The sequence below is a fragment of the Crassostrea angulata genome, chromosome 1 (genome assembly GCF_025612915.1).
Source record: "Crassostrea angulata isolate pt1a10 chromosome 1, ASM2561291v2, whole genome shotgun sequence".
NCBI lineage: Eukaryota > Metazoa > Mollusca > Bivalvia > Ostreida > Ostreidae > Magallana > Magallana angulata.
This window is the reverse complement of record NC_069111.1, coordinates 20,585,061-20,605,845: the sequence shown is the minus strand read 5'-3', so window position 1 is coordinate 20,605,845 and position 20,785 is coordinate 20,585,061. Positions and strand designations below refer to the sequence as shown.

The window sequence follows — 20,785 nt, the reverse complement described above, 5'->3', positions numbered from 1 at the left end:
TATTCATTTGGTATTGATGTTTTATCATCTACAATGTTGCATCTATCTATCTATCTATCTATCTATCTATCTATCTATCTATCTATCTATCTATCTATCTATCTATCTATCTATTAATTTTTAGACCCCCCCCCCCTAAATCCGAGCATGACAAAAAATCTTTACCGTTAATATATTACAAAAACATATTGACTCATTGACTCAGCACAAGAATAAAATAAACAAAACACTTTTTAAGACTTTCGTAATCAAAATTTATATACATATACATTTTTACATTACAACTGTTGATATTAGCCATGAAATTATTTGTCGGATTGATTAAGATTTAACACGGTTTGAATTAAAGAACATAAGTTAATAATACATTGTAATGGCATTTCCTTCAGTAAGATAATGTATGAGTCTTTTCTGTAGAATACTAGTGCGTGTATTCTATTTAATCCCGAAGAACTTCTTTACGCGGTCCCTGAGGGTCCGGCGGCGCGGCTTTTCCTGGTCATTGGCCGTGTCCTGGAAAATTAGAAAAACACGACTGAACAAGACTCGTCTACTTTAGAATCTCATATTCATCATCAATTCAACGTGGTATGGGACCCTCCGTATTTTGGCATAATTAACCAAAAAAAATAAATTCTTATGTAATTTCATAAATAGTTTTTTTCCCAAAATTGTCATCTAACAACTTAACAATGGATTGGCAGGTTCACTACGAATCAGTAAGTCATGAGTTCTTAATTAGAGTTAAGATGAGTTAAATTTTTACCATTCCCCCCAAAAATTTAAATTAAATATTGAAAGATTAGAAAATTCTAAAACCGGTGAAATTATTTTAATTAAAATATATACTTTAATTCACATTTGTATCGACCGATTTCCCATACCACATTAAATCACTGAACCGGTTTACAGATATCAAGCATGCGCACCATTGATGAGATTACTGGATCGGGGAAGCAAGGAAGGCTTTCATCATCTTTGTTGACGGCAATGGGATTCTGGTTTCTGTTTGTACCTGGCTCACTCGCATGCTACGTAAATTGAAATGAAATATTTAATTAGTTACAACCAAGTTGCATGTATATTCGACCTTTAAAACCATTAAAAATTACAAATGATAATATAAGTTGTACCTCCGGGAAGATATTGAAGGAGTCAACTCCGAACAGGAAGAGCTTCCGTGGAACAAATTCGTCGTCCACATCCTGTTTTTCCAGTATGTGATCCTTTAAAACAGGTAACAGTGAAATGACTTTCATTTTTAAGTACACACAATGTATATGTTTATACAAGGGTATATAATTTATACCATTATAATTTATCTAAAGAGTAAGGAATCATTCTTTGAGTATTATGGGAACTTTATGATAGATTTGATTACCCTTCGACCGAAATTATCGCCTCATAATATTCAACGAATGATACCTCATTAAAGTGTACATATATTTTCATCAATTGTACGATTAAATATTAGAATATTAAAATATTCATCCGATTTTAATTATGCATTTTAAATATTAATTATTACTTTTAAACATGCAAACCTCGCTTGCACCCCAAAAATACGTCATTTGAATTGTCCTAGAAAAATGTAAATGTATCTTACCAACACTTTTTCGTAGCCTAAAGTTCCGCTCTGGATGTGAGGTAATTGTTGTCTGTTTCTAATTTCTCTCTGTAAAAAGATAATAAATTCATTAGGTCTTTTTTCTAATTTAATATATACATTTTAGCGATTACGATTTTACAAATTTTTAGAGATTCATAACGGAAAATGTTGAGATTTTTGTTCTTTATTCTTTAACTGTGTATTGAAACCTGACAAGCTAGAGGGTGCATATTAAATCAGAAGTCTTGGGATTTTTTTATTTTGTAGTATAAACATCGTATGAATGCTATGGTATACATGAATAACAAGTTAGTTAAAAAATGTGCTGCACAAATATCTTGGGCTATAGAAATATATAGCAAAATAAAGTAACTATTTGAATTTACCATTATCTCCAACCAAATAACAGCCCTCGTTTTCTTTGCTTCGGCCATTCTCTTAAATCGCAACTGAAAAAAAAATTAACAACAAATTTGATTAAAATGTTAATCCTGAAAACATTTGTCTTAATTTTAACATCCAAACTTTTTATCTAAAATGATCATCTTCATCCTAGAATTTGATAAATTTTTACCTGCCCCCCCCCCCCAAAAAAAAATCATTGTGTTTTAATTGATTTACATGTATTTTCAGCGATAAATTCAATCTTCTACTCTTCTGTATGACATATTGTTGATTACTTACCATCACCTCCGTCAAAATATTGGCTCTTATTTTCTTCATTTTTTCTTTTTTCTCTACTCTTGTCTAAAAGAGGGGAAACTTTCATGATTTGAATGTTATCCATACACAAATGTTGGAACTGGGTAACTTAAAGATCTTTCTGAAAATTTTTGCCTGCCAATAGCAAAAAAAAAAAAAAAAAATCAACGTGTTTTGATTGATTCGGTTTTATTTTCAGGGATAAATTTGCTAGTATTCTTCTCTTCTGTATGACATATTGTTGATTACTTACCATCATCTCCGTCAAAATATTGGCTCTTATTTTCTTCATTTTGTCTTTTTGCTCTACTCTTAACTGAAAGAGAGAAACATTCATGATTTGAATGTTATTCTTAAACAAATGTTTTAACTGGGTAACTTAAAGATCATGCTAAAACGTGCAAAGTACATTTAGTATTACCATCAATTCTTACTGGATTTTTTTTTTTTTTGCAAACACCATATTTCCAAAGTTAAAAACTTTTTTCCGAATTCTCTAATACTAGATCATAAAAAACTTTTTTTTACCTTAATTTTAATTTCAAGAAAATAATTCTGCTTTTATATCTATTCTGATTAGGTTTGAATGTAATTTTTCAATGTACTTAAAGAATAAGCACGACCCTTTTCAAACAACTGTAAAATATCGATAAAATGTTGAACACTTTGCAAACAGAAATTTCATCGCCTAAAAGTAAAACATTTTTTAGTGACGACTTAATACACTGCATGTATTTTATAGTACAAAACTTTTAAGCCACAGACTTGGTATATAAAAGATGCGGTTGATTGATTGATTAATCTATTGATTGACGACTGATTGATCGATCGATTGATTTGATTGATTTGTTCATTTCATAATGAGGAAATAATAAGGACACTTACAGCTAGTTCCTCGTGCACAGCAGCAAGGATGGTATTATGTTGACGAAGATTGTTCTGAAAATAAAAATACGGCATTAAATGAAACACAGGTTGCATAATTATAGAAGATTCTTACTGTATCATCATGTTCATTGCCAGACTTACAAATCTGACCATCAACAGATATAATCTTACCATCATCATCTTTGCCACAACCGGGTTTCTGCGTCTCATTGCATTTTTCTGTAAAGAAAAAAAAACCCACACACACCATAAAACATTTAGTTGTGCATTTACGGAAAAAAAACCGTGTTTGAATTTATTTTACTTTAAAAAAAAACAAAACAGAAAGCAATTAAAGTCTTACCACCAAGTGCACGAAGATCTTGTGCAAAAGTATCTCTTTTCTTGTCTTTTTCTATGAAAAATACAATCAATATATAAGTGCCAATTAACTTCCAATTATAATATAACGTATTTTATATTTCCCGGTACGTTGCTCGCGCAGGTTACTAGTTAGAGGGGGTCGGGTCCATACTCTAATTGATAACAATTAAGTCAAGAAAATGTGCTGTATAAATATCATGGGACAAAATATAGTTATTACTTGTATTTACCATCATCTCCATCCAAGTTACGTCCTTCGTTTTCTTTTCTTCGGCCATTCTCTTAAATACCATCTAAAAAAATAAACATCGACATTTGATTTCGATATTAATCCTAGGATATTAAGGGTATTAATCCTAAAATGACAATTTTTCATCTGAAAATAGTAAAAACAATTAATTGACTGTGCTTTTATTAATTCGATTTTATTTTCAGCGGTAAACTCTATCTTATATAATGTTGAATATTAACCAATATCTCCGTCAAAATATTGATTCTTATTTTATTCATTTCTTTTTTTTTTTCTTTACTCTTTGCTAAAAAAAATATTAATTAGAGGAACATTCATGATTTAAATGTGATCCGTACACAAATGAATGTCGAAACAGGGTAACTTAGAGATCATTCGAAACGTTTAAACAACTGTGGAATCATTTAAATTCGTGGGGGTCAATTTTCGTGGATTGTGGGATTTTTGCTTCTTCGTGGAGATTTCATTTCGTGGATTTGTCGGTTTTTAGTGTCAGTAAGATAACAAACTCTTTCAAAATTTGTTTTCGTCGATGATGTAAATTCGTGGGGGAGGGCTACTCACGAATACCACGAAAATTGAACCACCACGAATTTTAATGATTCCACAGAACTTGTATAATGACCATCCATTCTTGCTGGACCTTCCTTTTCTGTTTTATTTTAAACAACAAATTTCCCATTATGTAAAACCTTTTCCTAATACTAGATAATAAAAAAACCATCATACCTTAATTTTCCTTAAAAATTTATTTCAGGAAAAAGCATTTTTCTTTTCAAACAATTGTAAAATATCGATAAAATATCGATTGAACATTTTTGCAAATAAAATCATGATCGGCCATAAGTAAAATATGGCCGATCATGTTTTTATTTGCAAAAATGTTCGATCGATATTTTATCGATATTTTACAATTCTTTCCGTGACGACCTAGTGAACAGCATGCATTGTATATCACAAACTTTCAAGACACAGACTTTATATATGATACATGCGATTGATTAATTGATTTATCTATTGATTGACGACTGATTGATCGATCGATTATTTGATTTGATTGATTTATTCATTACATAACTAATGAAAACTTACACTCAGTTCCTCGTGAACGGCAGCTAGTTTGGCATTCTGCTGACGGAGATCGTTCTGAAACAAAATACGGCATTAAATTAAACACTGGGTACATAATTATAGGATGATTCTTACTAAACCAAAGAGAACCATTGTGTTCATCGCCAAACTTACAAATCTGACCATCAACAAAAATAATCTTACCATCATCATCTTTGCCACGACCGGGTTTCTGCGTCTCATTATATTTTTCTGTAAAAAAAAAAACAACCACACACCCCATAAAGCATTTGGTTGTGCCTTTACGAAAAAAAAGTGTTTAAATTTATTTTACTTCAAAACCAGAAAGCAATTCAAGTCTTACCACTAACTGCACGAAGATCTCGTGCAAAAGTGTCCCCTTTCTCGCCATTTTCTAAAAAAAATAACCAATCAATATATCAGTGCCAATTAATTTCCAATAATGATATTACGTGTATTATGTTTCCCAGGACGTTGCTTGCGCGGGTCTAATTTGAGGGGGATGGGGTTGGGTCCGTACCCCTAGTGAAAAATTCAAATTTACCAAGTTTACATAGTTAATTGACTATATAAAGAGGCCTAAGAACACCGCCCACCTCCCCAGCAAACAAAAATTATCCCTCAGACATCCGCCCCTCTCACACAGAAAACGGTTCTGGATTGCGAAAGTTGAATTAGGGCGAATGTCGTGCAGTCATTCACAACACTAAATAATACAATGTATATGTAATATCTCAATAATTACCTGTGTTTCCAGGAAAGTCAGCATCTTCATTTCATTATGTCTCTGAAAAAAAGGGGACAATTTAATAATTCTAAGTCTTCAAAATTGACACTAATTATTTACATGTTACCCATTGCCACATGTATTTCACACAATAACTTACTTCAATGATATAAGTAAGAAACGTTGAACATATATAAATAACTAGTTCAAAAGTCACAAGCGAATACCATACCTCGATCTTTTCCACGGCTTCTTTGCATAAATTCTGGTCTCTTTGCGCAATGCTAGCCTAATTTTAATTAAACGAATCAGATATACAAGTTTTAAACAGGATGCTGTTAGATACTGCTTTACATCAATATTTGCTTGCTATTTACTTTTTATCTTATATTGTCATGAGATATCAAGAGTTTCCCCATTTTTTAGCACGTTAAATTATCATATTTACCATCAATTCCTTATGGACTTTCTCCATTATTTCTTTCTGCCGTTTTTCGTGTATCTGTTTGATAGAATAAAAAAAGGTTTCTTTATAGAATGCATTGCTTTAATATTTGACAGTTTCCCTAAAATCAGGACATGAATTTGCAGAAATGATCCATTTAATTTGTTCAACACTAGTTTTAGTGTATATTATTTGAATCCACACTAAATAATATATGTAAGATCTCAATAATTACCTGTGTTTTTAGGAAAGCCAGCAATTTAATTTCATGAAGTCTCTGAAAAAAGGGACAATTTATTAATTTTAAGCCTTCAAAATTGTCATTTATATTAAACATGTTACCCATTGCCACAACATAAATTTCAGACATTAACTTACTTCAATGATATACATGTAAGTAAGAAATGTTGAACATATGCAACACGATATATGTGAACCAATGCTCACTAGTGATACCCCTGCTCTAATGTGAATATGCAAAATAAGCAAAGTCGTCATTTAACAGGAAGTTGACGTCCGATTGGTACATAAATATTTCCCACGATATGGCATGCGTAAACAAATAGTGTGTTAACATTTCAAGCATCTGTAATAAATACTTGCCGAGAAATCTTCAACAAAAATTTGATCGAAAATTTTGGCTAAAAATAACCAAAGTCGTCATTTAACAGGAAGTTGACTTCCGATTGGTACAAGATATATCCCATAATATAACATGTCTAAACAAATGGAGTGTTAAAATATCAAGCATCTGCAATTCATTGTTGCTGAGGAAAATGCGACAGAAATTTTTGCTACAGACAAACAGACAGAAGGACAGACAGACACACAAGGGTAAAACAGTATGCCCCTTTCTTCTTCGGAGCGGGGGTATCAAATTACATGATGTTCAAAAGTCACAAGGGAATACCATACCTCAATCTTTTCTACTGCTTCTCTGTATACATTCTGGTCTCTTTGCGCAAGGCTTGCCTTTAATTAAACGATACAGGTATACAAGTTTTACACAGAAAGCTGAATGCTGTTAGATAATACTTTTCATCAATACAATATTTGCTTGCTATTTACTATTTATATTATATTATCATGAGAGATCTAAATTTTCCCAATTTTTTGGCACTGTAAATTATCATATTTACCATCAATTCCTTATGCACTTTTTCCATTTCTTTCTGTCGTTTTTCGCGTTTCTGTTTGAGTGAATAAAAAAAATATTTCTTAAAAGGATGCATTGATTTAATATTGAATAGTATCCCTAATTTCAGGACAGGGATTTGCAGAAATAATCTATTTAATTTGTTCAACGCTTAATCTATGAATCCACGCTACAAATAATATATGAAAGATTTTAATAATTACCTGTGTTTCTATGAAGGCCAGCATCTTAATTTCATTTTGTCTCTGAAAAAATTGGGACAATTTAATAATTTTAATTCTTCAAAATTGAAATTTGTATTTAACATGTTACCCATTTCAGCATGAATTTCACACACTAACTAACTTTAGTGATTTAAGTAGAAATATTAAATATACCCGGTATATAAATAATTAGTTCAAAAGTCACAAGCGAATACCATACCTCGACCTTTGCCACAGCTTCCTTGCATAAATTCTGGTCTCTTTGCGCAATGCTAGCCTTTTAATCAAACGATACAGGTATACAAGTTTTACACAGGATATTATTAGATAATACTTTTCATCAATATTTGCTTGCTATTTACTTTTTATCGTATATATTCATGAGAAATCTAGATTTTCCCAATTTTTTGGCACGGTAAATTATCATATTTACCATCAATTCCTTATGGACTTTCTCCATTATTTCTTTCAGTCGTTTTTCGTGTATCTGTTTGATAGAATAAAAAAAGGTTTCTTTAAAAAAAAATGCATTGATTTAATATTTGATAGTATCCCTCATTTCAGGACATGGAAATGATCCATTTAATTTGGTCAACGCTTAATCGAGTGTAAATCATTTGAATCCACACTAAATAGTATATGTAAAACCTAAGAAATTACCTGTGTTTCTATGAAGGCCAGCATCTTAATTTCATTTAGTCTCTGAAAAAAGGGACAATATTATAATTCTAAGCCTTCAAAATGGTCATTTGTTATTAACATGTTACCAATTGCAACATTAATTCCACACATTAACTTACTTCAATGATTTAAGAAGGAATTGTTGAAAAAATATAAATACCTCAATCTTTGCTATGGCTTCTTTGCATAAATTCTGGTCTCTTGTTGCTAGCCTAGCCTGTTTTAAAATTAATATATAAAGGTATACATGTTTTACACAGGATGCAGCTAGGTTATACTTTTCATAATGTTAGCTTTCTATTTACTTTTTATCTTATATTATTATGAGAAATCTAGATTTTCCCAATTTTTAAGGCACTGTAAATTATCATATTTACCATCAATTCCTTATGGACTTTCTCCATTTCTTTCTTCTGTTTTTCGTGTATCTGTTTGATAGAATAACAAAATAGGTTTCTTAATAAAATGCATTGATTTAATATTTGATAGTACCCTAATTTCAGGACATGGATTTGAAGAAATAATCTATTTAATTTGTTCACCGCTATATCAAGTGTATATTATTTGAATCCACACTAAATAATATTTATAAAATCGCAATAATTACCTGTGTTTCTATGAAAGCCCGCATCTTAATTTCATTCAGTCTCTGAAAAAATGGGACAATTTGATAACTTCGAGTCTTAAAAATTGTCATTAATATTTAACATGTTACCCGTTGCCACCTGAATTTTACACATTAACTTACTTAAATGGTTTAAGTAAAAAATGTTGAACTTCTACAAATAATTAGTTCAAAAGTCACAAGCGAATACCATACCTCGACCTTTGCTACGGCTTCCTTGTATAAATTCTGGTCTCTTGTTGCAAGGCTAGCCTATTAATTAAACGATACAAGTTTTAAACAGGATACTGTTAGATAATACTTTTTATCAATATTTGCTTGCTATTTACTTTTTATCTTTTATTATCATGAAAAATCTAGATTTTCCCAATATTTTGGCACTGTAAGTTATCATATTTACCATCAATTCCTTATGGACTTTCTCCATTATTTCTTTCTGCCGTTTTTCGTGTATCTGTTTGAAAGAATAAAAAAAGGGTTTCTTAGGAATTGCATTGCTTTTTATTTGATAGCATCCCTTATTTCAGGACATAGATTTGCGAAATAATCTATATAATCTGTTCAGTGCTTAATCAAATGTATATTATTTGAATATAAAAGAATCACTGACGAGTTCCATCTTCCAAAATCAACTTCTGATCCATGCCCTCAATCTAGGTGAGGATAGAAAACTTAAGAATGAAATTCAACATTGTGTCAAAGTAAATGTAGTGGCGAAAAGAACTTCACATTTTTAAACACGTATCAATAGTTAAAGCGATGCTTAACTTAAAACGCGCTGCTAGAATCCCGTGTTGTTGCTTTGATGCAACATGCCGTCTTCCGTGCAAAATTAATAAAGGCTGGAAATGTTTTTAGAGAACTGGACGAGTTACTATGTTATAATCAAATTCATTGTTTTGTGGAAACCGCGGGATAGTGTTGTTCTATTTTCTTTTTTCTATTAAGGAATATGTGAGCTATTGTATAGGCGCAGATCCAGACATTTTTCGAGGGGGGGGGGTGTTGGGAATATCATGCTGGCATGAAGTACATCATCATCTCAAGTTTAAGTCACGGTCTTGAGTCCACGTAGGTTGGAGAGAAATATACATATTGGGCGTGATTTGCGATGTTGGAAATACATGTAGGCTTTGTAGCAACGTTAACGCACTTTGAAAATAATCTATTTTTTCTGTAAAAAAAAATAACATCAGAGAGTAAGTGTCAGTGAAAGGCTTGCTACTACGATGGGTGGAAGATAATCCCCGAATCCTTAAAAAGACATAGGGAACTCCTTTTTATTTATAAATACTGTTGCACACACTCATTGTTTTCCTTAAAATCTTTTATCATTTATCATTGATAAAACCTGTTTAGAGCATACTTCGTTTTTCCTCTCCTCTTCCTCCTCTGCCGCCTCAACAGCCTCTGCCCAGCTATAATCAAATCTAAGGATGTCCAGTTTTTCATCCTAAGAATAGACGGTTCTTCTATTTATGAACATGTTTGATACTGTTTTAATCATACTACGTTTGTGTTCGTAATCAAGAAAAATGATTACTGTGGTTTCATTAATATTCAAGGGTATCAATTTTCATGGATAAAGTGAAAATCACATTTTCAAGGATACGTAAATTCGTGGCCAATGACCCTATCAATACAAATTGTTAGTACTGCACTTCAATTAACATTTAATTTTATGGGTAAACTTAACAACGAAATCCACGAAAATTGGTATTCAACGAATACTAGTATTGATGAAACCACAGTACAATTTCTTGTCGCGCATATCAAATAATCAGTGTTATAATGCCAATATTTTCAGGAACACGTTAATTGCTTTGTAACTTATTTTTTACTCACCACGGTCCTGACTGGCTCGTCTCCAAAATCCAGTATGATGCTGTAATCCATTCTGTTTAATCTGCAAGACAGTACTGTCCTTAATGTTTGGATGATGCTAATTAAAATCAGATCAAAGCAAACTCGATCCGCTCATGCACATAGCAACTATGTGTATAGATGCAATCATTGTGACGTCGAATTATTGACTTTACTATGACGTCACATGCATTGTGTACACGTATGAATTCAGAATTTCGGATACACGGCTATCTTTAGGCTATACGATGTAGTGAGTTTTTTTTTTAAAGATAATCTTTATTCAATTAAATTATAATTTTAGTTATTAGTTATTAGTTCGTGTAAAGATATGATTTATTTGATTTATATATGTAGCATGTAACTGCTAATAATTCATTTGAATTTTAGCAAATAAAACAATACAATACAATATACAATATACATCGTTTATAATTATGCTGTCGATTTCAAAAAATAAGTACACTGTAATTAATGTGTTGTACAGTACGTCCGTTGCACGATAATCGTAAAACATAAGTACGGTTCTTACGAGCGTCGCACATTGCGAGTGACAACCCGTCTCCAACCAGAATTGTACGTGATACCTACGAATGACACGTCAAACGTCCGTTTGCCTTACTTTGCACTTTCAATTTTTTTCTACACGATTTTTAACGCTACATTCAGCCATGGAAGCCACACTGGCAAATCCCGTTGCACACGCACGATCACCAAACATGTACGGTAAGTTGTGACAGAGGATTAAGCTAACCTAAGTTATTTACCCTAACGACTTATGTCTAATATGTCTAATGTCTTATGTCTAATATGTCAAATAATATGAAAAATAATATGTATATTCATGACATGCATTGGTGTATATACATAGGAAATTAGAGTAACAGCGCTAGAATGTGCATGTGTTTCTAACAATTAGAATTCAAGAACAAATCTAAGAAAGAAAAAAAACTTACTACTCATTTACACTGCCTCTCCTTTGTTTGGTTGTAAGGGAAATATGAATGGTTTCGTCATCAATCAAATGACGTCATAATCCACCTCCTGTTTGATTGGTACCTGAAATACAAGTAATGTCAATCATATGAAAACTAGTTAGATTATAATGGAACTTAGAATGTTCATTTTTTATTGCTTTTAAGAAGGGGACTTAAAATTATCATTTCTTTTATTGATGACTAACGCTACATGCCATTTTTATAAATATGAAGCCACAAAAAGAAGTTAGAGCTAAAAGGTGGCATGGGAATTGAATATTTTAAGCAATATGAGCTGTATTTTTTAGAATTTTATTTTGCTGCAAAAACCTGCAAGTATGATAAGTCTGCCCGTAACTTAAACTTTTATGATAAATAAGATTTGAAAAAATCATTAATTTTTGTCAGGAGAAATATTTCACTTATAAGGAATATATAGCAGATCAATTTTTCTACAGAACGACAATAATTCAATTTTGCTCCAATTAAGGCTTCTTAATGGCTTTCCCCACAAAGCATGAAAATTGCAGCTCATATTGCTTTAAAAAAATATTTACAGTTTGAACTATTTTTTGATAATGATTTTGATATAGTAAAAAGTTGAACTCAAGTAAAGATTATCAGATTTATATTAAGGTGGAATAACACACCTGGAAAAAGTCACTCAAATAAACAGGAAATAATTGATAATGAAAGATATAATGATAAATAAACTGTACAAATGTCAAATAAGCGAAAAATTTGCAGTTTGGGGATAAAAAATGAATATCTAAAATAATTATTACAGTAAGTAACAACAAAAGCCCCTGCGGAATTCGAACCCGTGATGTACGGATAACATTATCCACTCAGCTATGGAGTATGTTACATATGTCAGTCTATATATTCCTTTTAATAAATCGAAATGTCGTTTCGATCAGCGGTCAGCCATTTTATGATGATGTGTTATTCCACCTTAAAATCAAAGCCTTGTGTTACTGGTGGCTTTAAATGCCAGAGTATAATATAAACAAAAGCATAAGTTAAGATCGTTACAGAAAGTTGGAGTAATCAAATTTAAATGCAAATAGAAAAATATTAGCAATGCCATTTTTCCAAAACTGTGCATACAAACAGACATAAACCTGATGTTTCCTGTAAAAATAAAAAAATAGTAGGGATCATATGTCAATAATATGAGATATGGCATAAAGTAAGCAGGTTTTAGGCAATAGTTGGAGTTAATCCTTTTTTTGACATCTATGTACATGTAATATAATCTAAATATGCCAAAATATGTCGATAGATATATTTGAACAAATTCAAGTATGTTTTTCGAAACAACATGAAGATATCGTAAGCACACACGACATTGTAACTGAAAGTTTGGTTTGCATTGAAAATAAGGAAGCTAAAGTAACATTACTCTAAAACTACTGAGTTATGAAAAATGTTCATTTTCTTCTTGAAAACCTTCCGCCACAATATACAGCCCCTTAGTAAACTCTCTAAATATGTCATTTCCTTTTAACGATGTATTCAATATAGGTTATTTTGCGTTGTAAACCAAAATGGGTTCCTGCCCCCCCCCCCCCAAAAAAAAAAAACAACAACAACAGAGGAACGAACCTCTTTAACGTCATATCAGTAATTGTTCTGAAAGATTCCGTTGGTATATATAAAATCCTCTGAAAAGAAATCAGGATGAATAACAGGGTAATACAACCAGAGGTACATCGTGAAAAAGTTTACAGACATACGGGCGGACGGACAAACAGACGGACGGTTAGACGGACGACGGAAAACAGGTGATCAGAGAAACTCATTTGATTTTTGGTCTAGGTGAGCGAAAAAAATGGTTGATGTAACGACTTTAACAAAGTAAGCAATCTACGAGGTTTAGTACACCAGGAGTTTATTTCATTAAGCTTAAAATCCGATGCACATTACAATTGAACAATTAAAAAGATTCGTTAAGTGCACCGTATTCATTTCAACAATGTTCCAAAAACCGTTAACACGTTAACCTTTTTTTTTAAATAAAGATATATATTTAACCCCCCCCCCCCGCCCCATCAACAAAAATATTCATATATTAAGAATAAAACTGCACCTATTTAAAAAGTATAATATAGTTATTATTGAAAAATAGGCATTATTGTTTCATTTTTGCAATGAAATATCTTTACGATGCTTGGTGGTCAACACAGCCATTTTACCTTAAATTTTACATTCGAGGCAATTATTATTTAAGCAATTAAAAATTTCAGTTATTTAAGTTTTAAATTATATCTTTATATAGAGTTCTTCTTCTTGTGGAAGCCAATCAAGTCTAAAAAATGGTCACAACCATCTTGCCCTGTTAATGTACTTTAATTTCATTATAAATGACGGAACAAAATACACATTATTTCCTATGTCGTTTATACCGCGAGATCTGATTAAAATTAACATAAGAATCTGAATAAAATTAACATAGGAAATAAATTCGTTATCCAGGTCCAACCAACGGTGTACGGGGATTTACCCCGGATTGTATCTCATCCACCCTTCGGAGTACAACCCGGGGTGAATCCCCGTACCCCCTTGATTGGGCCTGGATAACTAATATAACAAGGCTAGCAGCAAAATGTCTGACGCCAACACCAGCCTGTGGCGAGATGGCGAGACGTGTTTGACTTCCGTTTGCTTATTTGATTACACTGGGTATATTTACTTTACAGCCATGTGCACCTAACCTTAAAATGTATTTATCAAGTTAGGTGATTAGTATTTTGTGGCCATATTATATTGAACCGCTTTCCAAAGTAAAAGAAAAATTGATTTGGGGGGGGGGGGGTTCAACCTTTGCGGCCTTAATATTTGAGATTCCTCAGCAATGGGTATTGAAAATGTTTTGGGATTTCATATATTGCGTCCATAATATTTTGAACTCCTTCCCCAATGGAAATTGAAATTTAGAAAGGCGGAAGGGGGGGGGTATATTTCACGGCCAAAATATTTTGAACCTCATTTCCAATATTTATTAAAAATTGAAAGGGATTCAAATATTTGAAGCAATGTGTTTTGAATCCCCTCTCAAACATGAAGCGAAATAAAGAAAACTCCATATATTCAATATTTTGCGGTCATTATATCTCAAAGTCCGTTTCCAATAGCCATGCACAGAGATGCATAACCTCACGTCAATCAAACTGGGTGCTTGATTAACAAGCGATTTCTACAGGTAAAAAGGGAGCGTTTGTAAAATATTTGGCCTTTACGGATTACATGTATATAGGTGCGACAGCAAATAGCAAAACTCTAACGATCCAAAATTCTTAAGCGAATGGATGAAGACTGCACAGAGAAGATTCAAACCTGCAATGACAGACTTGGGGTTCTTAAAGAGGAGTTGGAAACTTTGAAGAATTATTCAGAAGAACAATCCAAAAATTTTAAGCGTATACGTTTTTCCCCATTTAACAACATGAAATTTTATACTTTAAACCAGCGTACTTAAGGTGGTATGTGACGCCGCCATATTATGGCATACTCCATATCGAAATAAACAATTAAATTAATATAATTTCATAAATGTTACGTTTCCAAATAGTGTTACCTAGTCCTAACAGACTATGTTCTGTTATGTCATAAGGTCCAATCCTGCTTGGGCTTTCATAATTGTTTCCGTTCCAAAATTTTCAAACATATTTTTAAAATCAAATATTGTAAAATTTGAAAATTCTTAAACGGTAAAAGTATTTTGATTATAACGTATTTTTACCTGCATTTATATCGGCAGGTGTCCCATACTACCTTAATCACAGAATAGTGGGTAAAGTTGATGCATAAAGATTAATTTCTTTTTTCTTTTATTTCAGAGTTCCAGGGTTTTATCTGTACACTTTATCATGGCCCTGATGAAGATATAAAAAAAATGTTATGATTGTATATCAATTTTTGATGAAGACGAATGTACTAGACGCCCGGAATGTAGGTATTCAGATGTCTTCTGTGTTGCGCAATAGCATTATCATATAGAAATAGTATTAAAATAAATGTTTTAAAGGTATTTCTTTTGAAGACCATTCTATGTACATGTATTCTGGTCTGTTTACTTTAGAGGTATTTTTAAGCTAAAACAATTGGTTTCAACACGTTTATACCAAGCAACATAAATCGAAAGGGGTAAGAATTGCGTACCGTCGTCCGAAATACGATTGTCAAAGCGTTTTGAGAAAACAGGAATGGACATTAGGAGTTCTTTGATCTACAATGCATTATATTTACACGGCCTGTCAAATCTTCTGGCTTTATATTACTAAGAACACTTTGTTACCATAAACAAGAGGCTCATGGGCCAGATCGCTCACCAGAACAACAGTTCTAGCATTATTCCAATTCGAAAATTAATTAAAATATGAAACCCTTTAAAAATATTGTGAAACTCCCTTTTATTCAAAGAATTGACAATACATTAAAAAATAATACATGAAACAATACTAAAAAGAAGTCTACCTTTTTGGAAATTATATCTCAAGGTCTTAGATGCATGAACTGACTAATCCCATTAATCCCATTATTTCTTCTAGGGCCGAACATTCTAAAATATAATGAAATTCATTGCAATGAGACCTTTCTTACACAAAAGACATAACCTCTCATTCAAAGGAATGTTATACCATCTGCCTGTCTCTACAGGAAGACGATGGTTTGATGTACGAAATTTAATTTTTTTTCTTAATTTTACAGGTAAAATATCGAGATACTTTTCAAAGCCAAAATTGGGTTTTAAATTTTATACACATGACCTCTGGAAGAACAATTTATATCACTGGACCATATTTGCACAAATTGGTCTTTTAATCTTTGATTTACAGTAGCAGTTAACCATTTTATATTGACAAAATTATGGTTCTGCCTACCAGACATATTGTAGCCCGCACACGTTCAACATTCTTTGAATACAATCTATCCATGGGCTTTTACAATCGCTATTAAAATGTTGTGAAAATATATTATCTGTACACTGTGTATACAATTTTGTTCTCAGGGCATATTAGCATTTTTCCCCAATATGTAATTATTCTTTTATAAACATTAATATACGGACGCCAATAAATAACGATGCTAGCAGTGTTATGCCTGACGCTAGCATCCGCCTGGAGAGACGGTGAATCATGGTTGACTGCCGATTGATTACAGATGAGAACGTGTACCTACCTAGACTTCAGCTATGTTCGCCCTACCTTTATTTTCCATAACTGCAATATTAAACCGATGGTATACAAGTATACATATTGATGGAAGAAAACACGGGGTCTTCCGGTACTCCTCTCACAACATTGCATAAACAACGTTAACTGGTTTCCTGTATCAAAATATGAACATTAATTTTATAGTATCTGTTCTGATTATTGAGGCAGGGTGGTAAACAAATTAGCCAGCAATTCTTCCTTCATTTTTTTAATATGTCTTAAGCTATAAACTATTATTTACTAATGAAAAAGTGTGTATATTTTACATTTGTGCATTTTCCTATATTCTTAAAATGGCATGGTCACGATTTTGGTCAAATTTTATTTTTCTATTTTTACAGGGTAAGATTCAGGGTTGTCTTCACAAGACAGGTGCCCTGTTTTTGTTTACATTGGTTCAATATACCGGTATACTTTTTTTTCAAGCTAATTTCCCTCTGTTCTAATATTCGTTTTAAGCATAAATATATAAATAAATAGAACCTATAGCGTCTATCACATTCATTGGGTCTAAAACTGGATTTTTTCACTTCTACTTTCAAAACGTTAACAAAGCTTTGTTTGCATGGCAAATAATTGTATGCTCTGTATCTCTCAATTAATACGACGACTGACACTCAAAGAACAAGATACGGTATTGGCTGTATTTGGCCGCAAAAATTTTCGATATTTTTAAGAACTTTGACTTGGTATTTGATGTTATGTATTGTACTATATAAGTATGATATAAGCTAAATCCTACAGGTATTAAAATGACGTCATTTTTCACTATGACGTCACTCATGTGCGCTAAACGTGGAATGTTCGTTCAAATATCTTACTATATACTGTTATTTGAATAGTTTTCGTTAAAATTAGACACTTTCACATGCGACAACCACTTTTATATTTTACATACAGACTCATCGTTTAATTATTTATTCACATGTTAAAAATAGTGTTGCTTGTCACATGTGAACAATATGAATTTTAAAAAAAATGAATTCGGAAATGGACGTCAGTTGCGCTATTATTCATCCGTATTGAAGTAAACAACGCCATCAACAACGAATAAGAAGTTGATTAGCAGAATGTATTAATTGTTAAGTTACTTATCTGTCTGCACTTAAAGCTATACACGCTATAATTTGCGTCAATTTTTAATAAAGGGGAAAATGTATGTGTTTGATTACTAATAAAAGTTACCTTTATTCTGTTAATTATAATGCTCAATTCGATAACGTAACAAATATATCAAATATTAAACAATAAAAAATATTTTTTTTCCTGCCAGGAAAGTAATGCCTCCTCGTGAATATCAATCTATCACGTGATATCGACAGCTAAATTTAGCCTATCATACCAAAACTGGTGAAGGGTCAACATCTTCATAATTGTGATAGTTTCACAAAGGAAAGGATATTTTCAGTAAAGCATAAATTTGTCCGATATACGAGTACAAACAAAAGAAAAAAATACAATCCTGTGAGTAGATATGAATACTTCCTTTAAAGAAATGACGTAGACCTGTGTTTTTCCCCTATGTGCTATTTATAGATCCTATACGTGTTAATGCAGAAGTAAGGGTATCGTGAATGGCAAGCGTATTTTACTCATTATACATGTATGTATTTCAAATTAACAACTGTTAAGCATATTAAAAATCAAGTTGGATATTTAATTAGGCAAACAATAACGACCACCTAGTTCTCCGCGGACATGCGCAATGAGGTCGGTTTGCTCTTCCTTCATCAATATTCATGAAAAGGTATATTTTCCTGGCAGGAAAATAAACAATTAAAAATCTATATCTTTGTAACGAGATGGAATTCACCCTTGTAATTTACAGATTAAGGATAACTTTTATAAGTTGACAAACACATGCGTTTTCACTGTCATTCAAAATTGACGCAAATTATAGCGTGTATAGCTTTAATATTGTTCCACTAGTTCTTAATTTATTCAAACGGTACAGCTCACAAGTATCCCCCCCCCCAAAAAAAAGCACCGTCCACCTCGTTCAAGTCGGTGCCTTTGATCTACTGTTCTCTGTTACGGCGTCAAAACAAGGAAAAACACAATGCGACACGGATTTCTTACGAGACAAAGACCGAAAATAATCGCCCACATATTTAAAGATTTGATCAAAATACGTATATAGTTTCTTTTTTTTAAATTATGTTTAAGGGTGTTGTTTACTCAGGGTTTGAGTTCTCAAATTCCGATTGCTATAAAGTTCAATGTAATGAGTAAAATTTGTTCTAAACACAAAAAGTATTTATGAAATGAATTATTATTGACAAAACATTCAAAATTTTTACTTTATTATGGAATTAGGCTCAAACAAAAATTGACTATTAGCCAAACAGAGGAAATTCGGACTAAATTTTGCAAATTTTGTTTTCTGCTCAAAGTTTTTTGGCAGTAGTCTAATATTAAAAGTTAAGATTTTATATTTAAGTCTATGTAATTTTGCATATTTTCCCTTGGTTTTACCTCACTTATTCATTAAAATAAACTTATGACACGAATTAAAAAATTATTGAAAAATGCTTAAAAACGATAAAAGACACCATATCTCAAAATTTTGATCATTGACCTCATATAAATGTTATGCCAACAGAATAAGGTCAATATGAATAGTTCAATACCATACATGTTTTTGTATTATCATCATTCAATTTTTTTTAAAAATTGGATCAAAAATGGGTAGGGATTATTTTTTTTAATTGTTGCTGAAATCTTAATGCTGTGTACTTATTTAGTGCCACTACCATTCATAAACTGTATGTTATTTTTTAAAGTGTTTTATTATTTGTAATATTTTTATAATTAAGAAAATCTCAACCGTAGTGTAAAATTTTATGGGATTTTTCTTGATTTTTCAATAAATATTCAATGGCCATTAACTCAAAAAGTAGGTCATTGACCTACTTTTCTGAAAGTGAAAAATAACAATACAAGCAAAGGTCTATAACACGCAATAGATGGTTTTTCATTATCATCAGTGGATTTTTTTTTCATTCTGAGTAAACGTCATCCTTAAGTCAATTTGTAACTGTAATATGTGATCGTATACGTAGTAGTTTGATTATAATTAAAATAGCGCGTAGAATCATAACGGAAGAAAATTGTCTTGTCCGTGATTTTTTCTCACTTACTCTATTCAAGACAACGGTATCAATTCTAAAGGGCTGATGAAATCAATTGTACTTTCTCGAATAGAATAATATACAATTTTATGTTTCATGTAATTTTAAATCTAATTCTTTCTATAAACATGTTTGTGATGTACACATTAGTGAAGAAACGAAAGTGTGCGGTCAAAGCGAACATAAAGTACCTCTGCTTAACTTTCAGACCAAAAAAAAATGTACATTTATGAAGGAAGCAATGCATATTTTGAACCAACCAAGCAGTTTCAGTCAGTGTAAATGTGCTACACCTGTCAATCAAATCAGTCGGCGATCTGCAGAATGTGCTCCTTCCAATAGTTTTTTGTCCGAAGAAAGTAGATATATGTGCAACAATAAAGTATTTAAAGTTAATAATGTACAATATCATAATGATTCTTACACTGCGTGTGTGAAGGTTGATTTGTTTACTACGCTGTTAAAACAGAACTCTCTCTCTCTCTCTCTCTCTCTCTCTCTCTCTCTCTCTCTCTCTCTCTCTCTCTCTCTCTCTCTCTCTCTCTCTCTCTCTCTCTCTCTCGCGTAAATGTGTACGCACAAGATTGTGAAACAGGAACAGATTTAATCCCTTTTTATAATCTTTCAGGTCCAGTCCAGCCATTTTTTCATTCAATGATGTATTAAATTGAGGTTGCGTATCAATTTTACTGACAGTCGAGGACCCCCCCCCCCTTCCCCTTTTTTCTCACCTGCTTCGAGTTTATAATTTTGGGATTTTTGAATTAAAACATGTGATCAGAAGGGTTATGGAATCTTCAGAAACATTTTTTTTTGTTTCTGTACTTTCGTGAATAGCCAATGTTACACCTTGA

The 20,785-nt window shown here is 32.0% G+C and overlaps 1 protein-coding gene and 2 long non-coding RNA genes across 3 annotated transcripts; all 3 read right to left on the bottom strand.

Annotated features, from left to right (window-relative positions):
* Positions 1–268: 268 nt before the first annotated feature.
* On the bottom strand, positions 269–7,910 carry LOC128161622 (uncharacterized). The gene is made up of 23 exons (XM_052824937.1): positions 7,869–7,910; positions 7,656–7,712; positions 7,436–7,477; positions 7,216–7,266; positions 6,992–7,048; positions 6,312–6,353; positions 6,080–6,133; positions 5,864–5,920; positions 5,650–5,691; positions 5,248–5,298; positions 5,088–5,135; positions 4,905–4,958; positions 3,793–3,855; positions 3,543–3,593; positions 3,371–3,418; positions 3,197–3,250; positions 2,565–2,627; positions 2,294–2,356; positions 1,996–2,058; positions 1,607–1,675; positions 1,134–1,226; positions 930–1,031; positions 269–513 (listed from the first exon to the last, which is right to left on the bottom strand). Exons 1-23 carry the CDS (start codon positions 7,893–7,895, stop codon positions 436–438), a joined length of 1,329 nt encoding a protein of 442 aa, XP_052680897.1. The 5' UTR covers positions 7,896–7,910; the 3' UTR covers positions 269–435.
* Positions 7,911–8,507: 597 nt separating this feature from the next.
* LOC128161637 (uncharacterized) lies at positions 8,508–9,196 on the bottom strand. Its single transcript, XR_008240399.1, has 4 exons — positions 9,142–9,196; positions 8,937–8,993; positions 8,724–8,765; positions 8,508–8,544 (listed from the first exon to the last, which is right to left on the bottom strand). It is a non-coding gene; the product is annotated as an uncharacterized LOC128161637 (long non-coding RNA).
* A 921-nt stretch (positions 9,197–10,117) lies between these two features.
* On the bottom strand, positions 10,118–11,645 carry LOC128161632 (uncharacterized). Its single transcript, XR_008240398.1, has 3 exons — positions 11,564–11,645; positions 10,587–10,647; positions 10,118–10,194 (listed from the first exon to the last, which is right to left on the bottom strand). It is a non-coding gene; the product is annotated as an uncharacterized LOC128161632 (long non-coding RNA).
* Between the last annotated feature and the right edge of the window lie 9,140 nt (positions 11,646–20,785).